Source organism: Asparagus officinalis, chromosome 7, assembly GCF_001876935.1.
Source record: "Asparagus officinalis chromosome 7, Aspof.V1, whole genome shotgun sequence".
Taxonomy (NCBI): domain Eukaryota; kingdom Viridiplantae; phylum Streptophyta; class Magnoliopsida; order Asparagales; family Asparagaceae; genus Asparagus; species Asparagus officinalis.
The window spans coordinates 48,253,336-48,262,333 of NC_033800.1; the positions used below are offsets into that span (position 1 = coordinate 48,253,336).

Consider the following 8,998-nt stretch of genomic DNA (forward strand, 5'->3'; position numbering starts at 1 on the left):
TTATTACTATTTTGTTAGTTATCTAGGAACTCTAGTGGGAAATGTTCTCACTGAGCGCTAGCTCATTCCGTTGTTTTTAATATTTTTCAGATCCGGCGTAGCTTCCTATTAGCCGGCTTTTGGGTTTGAGCTTTTGGCTGAGAGGCGTTATATGGAGAGCCTCTTCTTGTTGATGTTACCTTCAGCATATTTCGTTTTGTTTTGTAAAAATGCTTATAACGGTGAGCTTGTGGGCTGTAAGTACCGATCTTATATATATATATATATATATAGTTGCTCCGATTTCTATCATCAGCAGGTTTATTACTATTTGAAAATAAACTATGTGATGTGATTTGCCAGGCTTGACTCGTGCATAAGACTTGCCTTGTGCACGGGTCGCTGCTGTCGCGTACCCCGTATTTTATGATATTCCGCTGCAGTTTCGGGGCGTGACACTATCTGTCTTGACTTTAGTTTTCAATTTATTTGTTTGGAGATTCATTATCGGATATCTATCGTAGCAGAATAAATGCTACAATAGGAAGGCCTATTATTTGATTTGTTTCTTTGTCATGAATTTATCCATGATCATCTTGTTGATCATCTACTGTCATATGAGTTGCACTAATAATGAGTGGTCTGATTTAACGAGGCAATCAGTTAGAAGTTATTTTACATGACATGTCAATCTTTATTGCATGAAAGATGCTTGGAGATGAGAATAAATAGTCATTTATGCGTTTTTGGAGAAACAATCATACATTTCTGATATTGGTTTGACTGCATGTTCTGTTCCCTTATTACCAACTATAGGCGGAGACACTGTTGAATAAACATTTCTTATATAGTTTTCACTGCACATTCTCTTAATACTAACTATAGGTGGACAAACTATTGTCATAATCATATATTACTCATATGGTTTCGCTGCACGTTCCCTTATTAATAACTACAAGTTGAAAAACTATCCAACAGGCATCACCGTGTAATTGCCCACCTAGATGAGTACACTAATTCAAGTATTTTTTTTCTTATATAGGTTTCGCTGCATTTCAGACATTGCAGATAGTGATGAATTTAGCTGGAGATGAGAGAAATTGTTGCTTATTGTGTTTAGAAGTTGTTTTTTGCCTTTTTTTGGGTGGGGATGTTGTTCCTTTGTGCGCGCGCGTGCGTGCGTGTGTTATGGGTGATGGCAGCAACAGATATGGGTGGGAGAAACAATTAGAGGGAAACCCTTGGTAATTTTTAGGAAGGTTAAGGGGGCATGGGGCTGTCTCGGGTATAATCCCAAGTGAGAAACCGTCCCACTACTACAACAACACCCCTCCCCCTCCTTTGTTTAGTCTAAAATCTCTAAACTATTTCAGTAAGGACTAATTAGTCCAGCCTAATCCCGCAAAATTTTAAACCAAATGCCTCACTATTTTATTTTAAAAGATAAAGGCTTATTACATCAAGATAGTACCCAATCCAAACATGGCCTTGTAGAATAAAAAGGTTGATGCATTTGTTGCAGCCAATTTGGTTGCATCATTTTGGCTGCAACAAATGATGCAAGTCTTTATTAATTAAAAATTAAAAACTAACGTCGTCATCAAATTAGCAGACTTCATATAAAAAATGTTACTAATTTTACAATTGCATATTGGCAAAAACTTTATTTGCGATGGGAGTACATTACTTGCAATAAAATATACAAATCTAACAACTTTGTTACCAGTCGAACATTGGATTTGGATGTGGAAATGCATGTCCTACAATAAAAAAACATAGATGTCCAATGATGCACTTGAGGTTAATTTCCTGCCACAACTGTTGCATGTAGCAGTTTTTGCATTCAACATTTGTTGTATTTACAATTACGACATATCCTCACCCTTAAATGTCCCTTGCTTTTTGATTTGGAATGCAGGGCAGAATATTAGAAAGTTAGTGAAGGATGGTTTCATTATAAGAAAGCCCATGAAGATCCATTCCCGATCTCGTGCTCGTCGAGCAATGGAGGCCAAGAGAAAGGGGAGACATTCTGGATATGGTATTTTTTTTCTAGAAAGAAAAACAAAATCTAAAATCCAGTATGAACGGTTTTAGTAATTTATTTTACAATTTTTCCTGTAATATTAAGGTAAGCGCAAGGGTACAAGAGAAGCTAGGCTACCCACTAAGATTCTGTGGATGAGGAGAATGAGGGTTCTTAGGCGGTTGTTAAGGAAATATCGTGAAGCCAAAAAAATTGACAAGCACATATATCATGAAATGTACATGAAGGTGAAAGGTAATGTGTTCAAGAACAAAAGAGTGCTTATGGAGAGTATTCACAAGTCTAAAGCTGAGAAGGCAAGAGAGAAGACGCTTTCGGATCAGTTTGAAGCTAAGAGGGCCAAGAGCAAGGCAAGCAGGGAGAGAAAGTTAGCCAGGAGAGAGGAACGCTTGGCTCAGGTGAAATGAAATTCTATCATGCGTTTTTATCTGAGATTTATCTATACCTACTGCTTTATCATGTTTATTGGTTTTCTATATATTTATGTTTTATTATTGAAGGCACTAGTTAACCGCAACTCTCCAATAATGATAACAGTTTAACCCTTTGCCATGTGCTTGATTCCTCCTGTGAATTGAACGCATTCGCTCAAACTACCCCTGGCTAGCTGCATGCTTTGCTTGCTTTCTTTTGCATCGGTTGCCAAATTGACAGATAAATGAATGATTAAAAAAAAAAGATGTAGTACTTTTGTTGTGCTGTTTTGTGTGATTCTCCTCTTTGCTATCAAGCCTCTTTCCACATCAGAGAACCAACAATTTTGGTGGTTTGCAAGCATATTCAATGTTTATAAGTTGCTATGTCATGGTGTGGACTTTGTATGCCTTTATATAGGAAACAATAGCAGGACTCATCTATATTGCTATCGTGCCAATTGGTTGTTAAAACTTAATGCAACTAGTGCAGTAATAGAGATTGGACACCTGCGTTATGAAAGTTTATGGAACTAGAATGGAAACTAGGATTGGACCTTTTGAAGTGGAAACACAACCATTTTCCTTTTGCCATTCATAGGAGGCCAGTTCTGCTGGTGATTGTTTAGCTAATGCTCATTATGTTTCGTTAATTGTTCGAGTGGCATCTGTGATTAAATTAACCTCCGTAGCTTGTTCTTGATGGACACCATTTGACTGACATATATATGAGATATGTAGACGTGCCACCCCACTGGTAAATAACGAGTCTGAATAAATAAATAAATGAAATCCGAATAGTGTGATTTAAGAACTGTTCAGTCCACAAATAGCCTTTCATTTTTACTCTAAAGGCTAAAATAATCCTGAAACTTGAGTTAATCTCTATTTTTAAAGAAGACTTTTAAAAATTATTTGTGTAAATGGATTGGCCTTCTTTAGGACCATATTTTCCTAAAATTACTTAGCTTTAATTGGTTCTTGGTCATGAAAATTGTGTGCATCGGTATTGATAGGGAAACTATCTTGCTAGTTGCTTCTCTTTCTTTATTATTTTTTTTAATCTTTGTGACAAAGATCTGTTGTCTTTAGAACTTGTAGGAGAGGAATCATTATTGAAATAAAGTTTTTGGAGGATTCACTGAGGATGAATAAAACTGATCGAAGTGTGAACCTTGGGGCAATGGATATATTGCCTTGGCTACGTTCTAACACTAACTGAACCCAATGTGTACCATGTTATGGAATTTTTCTAGCTGGACAAACATTTGTATAGAAGATCAGTTAATTGGCTTGAAGAGGGAAATCAAAACAGGACTTTAGTGTAATCTGATATAGCTTTCCTTTGATGCTGACCTGTTGGTTTTGCAAAAGAGTGATTGCTAGTTCATTTTCTTAATGCAGGGTTGTATGAACAAAGAATGGAAGTACTTTCATTAGTAATAACACCTTGCATTTTCTAGTTCATGTTAACTGCTTGATTATTGCTTCTCCTTTTCCTATAATTTCTTTTTAGAATATATTTGATGGCCTCATGTAATGTTCAATCATTAGCCGTAGATAATTCTTTCTACCATAATTGTTATTCTGCACTTATACATTGTTGACCCTTCTTTATGCACAAACAGGGCCCAGTAGAAAAGGCATCACCAGCCCCTACTGTCCAATCTGCAGAGTAAGTGAAAATGTTGAAAAATTTTTGTAGCTACCGTTTAAATCATATTTAATGATATATATAACTAAAATTTGCTTTCTCTTGCAGGGTGCCACCTAAAAAGTCTAAGAAGTGAAGCTTAGTTTGAGAAACGGCGCTATCCTATATATAGAACCTGTGAGAAAGAGTAGGGTTTGGGAGTCTAGAGTATGATGTTTCTATTTTTTTGAATCAGATAGTTACTCAAATAAGAGAAGGGGTAAGAATATAGGAGGCTTGTTCCCAACTTAATATTTATGTTGTTTTAAGTTTTGCATCCAGTACTTGATTATCACAGTAGCTTAGTATCTAGTTGTGGTATTTTATGCTGTTTATGTTTGAGTGAGATGGTTGTGATAACTTATGTGGTAGCATGATGTTGGTAGTATAAATCTCAAGTTCTCACTTTTTCTGCTGTCGCATCAAGCAATTTTCTCTTTTTCTCTCTCTGATACATGATGCACCGAGCTTGAGCAATTAACTCTTGAGAGCCTAAGTAAAAGCGATCTGCTTTTAGAAGAATTGTAATTACAATTCTTGTGGTTTATTTCACTTCTATTGTAACTATTTTGTTATTGTAGTGTTAAACTTGAACTACTTTAGGGGAAAATAAAGAGGTATCCTGTAAAACGTGATTCTTTCTGCAATTACAAGCAAGCTGTAAAGGAACGATATCTACGTTTGTATTCTTACAAATTGCAGCCGCGCAGAAAAAACTCAGCCATGAATTTGATGATGGAAGAGGCTCATTATACGAGCAACATTCTACCAAAGAATAGAAGAGCGTTTGAGTTACTGCATTCATCCCAGAGGTATAAAAATGCACATGCATCTTATCATTTCACATTTATTTAGCCTTAAATGTGCAACTCATCTTCAAATGAAAAGAAATTGATGCTTCATCTAAAGGTATCTATAAAAGTTGTTTAAATCAAGGAAAAAGTAATTCACTGTCAACCATTAAATACTCTTAAGTAGTTTGTTTAGAAATTATTGCGCCGGAATAATCTTCTGGTGCCATGCCATATTGTACATAAGCATACAGATATATTAGTACAAATAACTACTGAATCCAAAATCGTTATCATATTATCAAATACATGCAAGCCTAGCGAATGTTAAGTACCCAGTGTGCCCTTTTGTCTCTCTGGACGGTCTAGCCATGATCGAGTTAGTTTTCTCCATGCATTCGTGGTTTTCCTCGCTGGATGAATACTGCCTTCTTTTATAAGGGAGAGATCCTACAGGCGAGCCTTTATCCTCTTCCTCAACCTTTATCCGCGCTTCTTTAATTTCATATGTCCGAAGGAGTATCTCAAAAGTCCTTATATCTGCATAAGAGAACAACATACTTCGGATCAAAGGAAGTTTGTGGGAAAATCATTGTCAGCTTATATATGCGGATCTAACAACACAATCTTCGTTTACATGGAATTTGAAAGCAGTAAACTTCACAAAACCTCCTCAGCTTAATTAATTAGAAAATCCCCCTGATCTTTCGAAATTAGTAAACACTACTATGAACAATTGAAAATTGTCGTGCATGACGCTAGCATGGAGGTTAAAAGGACCAAGTCATCCTTATTACTCTACTAGTACTAACCCGAAAAACTCTCTCAGTAAAGTTAAAAGGCTTATTTTCACTTAAATACCCCAAGGTTTACATTATTTTTAACTTTGATACCACCAAAGTTTTTTTCCCCACAAAACAGTACCCCAAAGATAAAAGAACATTTAACATTGGTACCTCCTGCTAAGTATTCTAAAGGTTATCAAGGAAACCTTTCTGAACTTTGGGTACTTTTGGAGCAGAAAATAGTTTGGGGTTTCAAGTTAAAAATGGTGCTATGTTCGCGGCATTTAGGCTAATGAACACTTAAATACCTTATAGTTTCTCCTAATTTGCACATATATACCCCCATTTGTTTTTGGCAACAGTTATAGACCTGAGGTTCCGAAACTTCGTAGTTTAATACCTTCTGCCATACAAATAACACAATTGACGCATGTGTAGGTTTAAGGTACATCAGGGTAGGGTTAACACTAAATTGAAGGAAAATTGAGTTATAACAATTAAATTCTGAGCGTCACATGGGAAATTTGAAAGAAAATTAAGGCAACTCTTAGAAACTTCAGGGTATAAAAGTGCTACAAAAACATGTCAAGGTATAAAGTGCAAGTAGGGGAAATTACATGGTATTTAAGTGCCAATTAACCCGGTATTTAAGTGCTAATAACCCAAATTTGAAAGATACGCCCAAATCACATGATAACTTAAACAAGATGCTCAGTCATGATTTTAGTACAAAAAGTTAGGAGGACTTGCTCTCATTATAAAGTTTAAGAGGATTTCATGCCCCAAAGTCTAGTGGTTTCTGTGGAATTTACCCTTAAAACATAGGCTTGAAGGTCAATATTGACAGAAAGCAATATGACCATCATAAGGTAGAGATGGAGGGAGGGGGATCACCTGTAAATTTTGCTCGTAAAGTTTCACAAGAGCGCTGCACTTGTTCAATACAAGGAGAAAACGAGCAGACAACGCCATCTTGCTTCAACATTCTTGCCACGGAGGGCAATGCTAACCAAGGCTGAGGGAGGTCAAGGAACACCGAGTCAGCAGTACCGCAGAATTCCTCGGGAAATCCTTCCCCTTGAATGTCTCGAACAAATACTGTTATCAAGCTGCTCATTCCATTTTTCTCAAAATCTTCCCTATTTAGGTGAAATTCCCACAATTAAACGTCGTCAACAAATTGATACTCATTTAGATTTTCTTTATAAATTTTCAAGTACCCTTGAAAGTAGATGTCCAGGGCTAAACACTTGGGGATAAACATTTTTCTCTGGATAGATAAGTTCAACATGTTACCAAATTAATTCAACATTATGCAACACTACCACCAAGTTTATATTCCTATAATTGGTGTCATGTGCTACACCTTAATATAATCAGTCGGAAATTCTATGGTTCTTGAACAAGCGTACTAGCTTGTATTTCTATTTTCTTTCTTCTTTTAATGGCCCTACCTGGTTATGAGCATGGGACCTCCAATAGTTCAACCTCACCCCTTCACTTGTTACACATATAGTTTGCAAACCATTCGCTTTTGTAGGTAGTGATCCTTTAGATCATAGAAGCAATTAAAATAAATAAAGAGAGACAAATAGCAATGAAATTAGGTAGCATGGCAATTTCTTCATAGTATGCGAACAAAAATACTAAATAGTTGTAACATGCTCCAAAGTCGAATTCAGGATGTTCTGGTCAAAAGAATGACACGTATTTTACATTTATAATGCCTTGTATTCCTTCACAACTGGACACTCATGATTGAGACATTTACAACAAAAAAGGGTCCTGTAAGTCCGCAATACAGCCTGGGTTCCTGATCAACCAGATATGATTTCTACTAGTAGATCTCTGTAAAGATTTGAACAAAGTCTTATTTTCTGAGCTTTAGTTCATTACTCTAAACTATCTCCATCTCCTAGTTTTCCTTTTTTTACTTCTGATGTTATTGAATGACTCCTGTTACATAATGTTGGAACTACAATAGCAGCCGTAATGACGTGGTAATCATCTTTTACCTTTGGATGTGTGTATACATAAGTTGGCTTAGACACTTCTAGGTCTTCTTCAAAAGGAGCTAGTCTTTCTATCATCGATAAAGCATCCTCCCAGTTCATAAGTGGTGTGATTACTCCTGTACTTTGTGTTTTTCATTAATTTGCAATTGGATGTAAACAAAGCAATGGCTTCAAAATGCATAATTTTTTGATAGCCCAAATGACAGTTAATTGAAAAAGGCAGTGTGGGGTAAAGGTTTTGCGTAGCTAAAGCCTCTTCAAAATTCTCGTGGACAAACCTGTCTTGAGGTATTAGTTTGAAATGGCTTACCCATGTTCATTACTTCACTAGATTTGTACATTGGTGAAACTGCATTGATATATACTGGGATTCAATATTATTAATAATAATGATATCACCACCAAAAATTTGGAAGTTCCGATAGCTTACCTAGCCAAGGTCGCCCTCTGCTCATGAAAATCAAACGTGTGAACATGACCCGAAGGTGCAACAGCCCGAGCAAGAGAGGTTGTAAGAGACCCACTTCCCGTTCCCGACTCAAGAACCAAACAGCCAGGGACAATTTCAAGGTAGGTAACCACGAAGCTAATATCCGCAATGTATAGAATCTGAGTCCTGTGGCTCAATACCAAAGTCCATAACTCGGGCGTGGGGGCTAATAGATAGACAAACCCACCCTTCGTGCTTAGTGCCTTAGACCCAAAAGGCTTCCCTATCCAATCTGCATGCTTAAAAACCCCAAATCTGTTCTGAAGCTCCGAACCATTATTTACTTTGATGGCCTTCATACTGTCATGCCTTTCATACACAATAACCAGATCGCCGTCGCAGATTTGACGCTGAAAAGAATTCCTTTTCGATGGATCGAAGGGCAACATCCTGTCTATAACATAAAAGAACAACTTTTTACCTTTGACAATTTCTATTAACCCACACCGCTTGATGTTAAGTTCCAATTTTGCTTGATTTACATGCAATTGTGAAATCCATGAGGGAGTGCTTCAATCAGTTGACAAAATTAAGAAAAATCGAGGTTTCCCCTTCAATGCAACTCTCAATTAAATGACTAAACAAAAATCTGTCAAACAAATAATTGATTACTCTTAAATTGGTGATTTGAAAACGTAAAATAGTAAAGAGGATGCAGAACTTTCGATCCTGTTGAAAATTTAGTTTTGAAGTAGATTGAATAATTAGGGTTTAGGGTTTGCTAACCTGAGGGTGAAGGAGAGCTCAGAGAGTGGAAGGGGGCTCTTCCACGCTCGAGTCCGGGA

General features: G+C 36.7%; 2 protein-coding genes across 4 annotated transcripts; one reads left to right on the forward strand and one right to left on the reverse strand.

Annotated features, from left to right (window-relative positions):
* LOC109847103 (60S ribosomal protein L19-3-like) lies at nt 1,759-4,429 on the forward strand. The gene is made up of 4 exons (XM_020416348.1): nt 1,759-2,020; nt 2,111-2,424; nt 4,068-4,114; nt 4,202-4,429. Exons 1-4 carry the CDS (start codon nt 1,759-1,761, stop codon nt 4,227-4,229), a joined length of 651 nt encoding a protein of 216 aa, XP_020271937.1. The 3' UTR covers nt 4,230-4,429.
* Nucleotides 5,069-8,998, reverse strand: LOC109849672 (tRNA (adenine(58)-N(1))-methyltransferase catalytic subunit TRMT61A-like). Of its 3 annotated transcripts, none has more exons than XM_020419532.1 (4): nt 8,940-8,998; nt 8,154-8,802; nt 6,603-6,847; nt 5,069-5,463 (listed from the first exon to the last, which is right to left on the reverse strand). In XM_020419532.1, exons 2-4 carry the CDS (start codon nt 8,600-8,602, stop codon nt 5,225-5,227), a joined length of 933 nt encoding a protein of 310 aa, XP_020275121.1. In that variant the 5' UTR covers nt 8,603-8,802; nt 8,940-8,998; the 3' UTR covers nt 5,069-5,224. The 3 variants fall into 3 exon arrangements, with proteins under 3 accessions (XP_020275121.1, XP_020275119.1, XP_020275118.1); XM_020419530.1 differs by having other exon boundaries at nt 8,154-8,603; nt 8,940-8,992; XM_020419529.1 differs by having other exon boundaries at nt 8,154-8,607; nt 8,940-8,992.

What these genes read in the sequence shown, in the direction of transcription:
- LOC109847103 (XM_020416348.1), top strand. Translation starts at nt 1,759, where the DNA reads ATGTCCAATGATGCACTTGAGGTTAATTTCCTGCCACAACTGTTGCAT. An exon ending in GAGAGGAACGCTTGGCTCAG is followed by an intron (nt 2,425 to 4,067) that starts GTGAAATGAAAT and finishes ATGCACAAACAG; the next exon opens with GGCCCAGTAGAAAAGGCATC. An exon ending in CCTACTGTCCAATCTGCAGA is followed by an intron (nt 4,115 to 4,201) that starts GTAAGTGAAAAT and finishes TTTCTCTTGCAG; the next exon opens with GGTGCCACCTAAAAAGTCTA.
- LOC109849672 (XM_020419532.1), bottom strand. Translation starts at nt 8,602, where the DNA reads ATGTTGCCCTTCGATCCATCGAAAAGGAATTCTTTTCAGCGTCAAATC. An exon ending in CAGAGGGCGACCTTGGCTAG is followed by an intron (nt 6,848 to 8,153) that starts GTAAGCTATCGG and finishes TCACCTAAATAG; the next exon opens with GGAAGATTTTGAGAAAAATG. An exon ending in TTTACGAGCAAAATTTACAG is followed by an intron (nt 5,464 to 6,602) that starts GTGATCCCCCTC and finishes TCTCTTATGCAG; the next exon opens with ATATAAGGACTTTTGAGATA.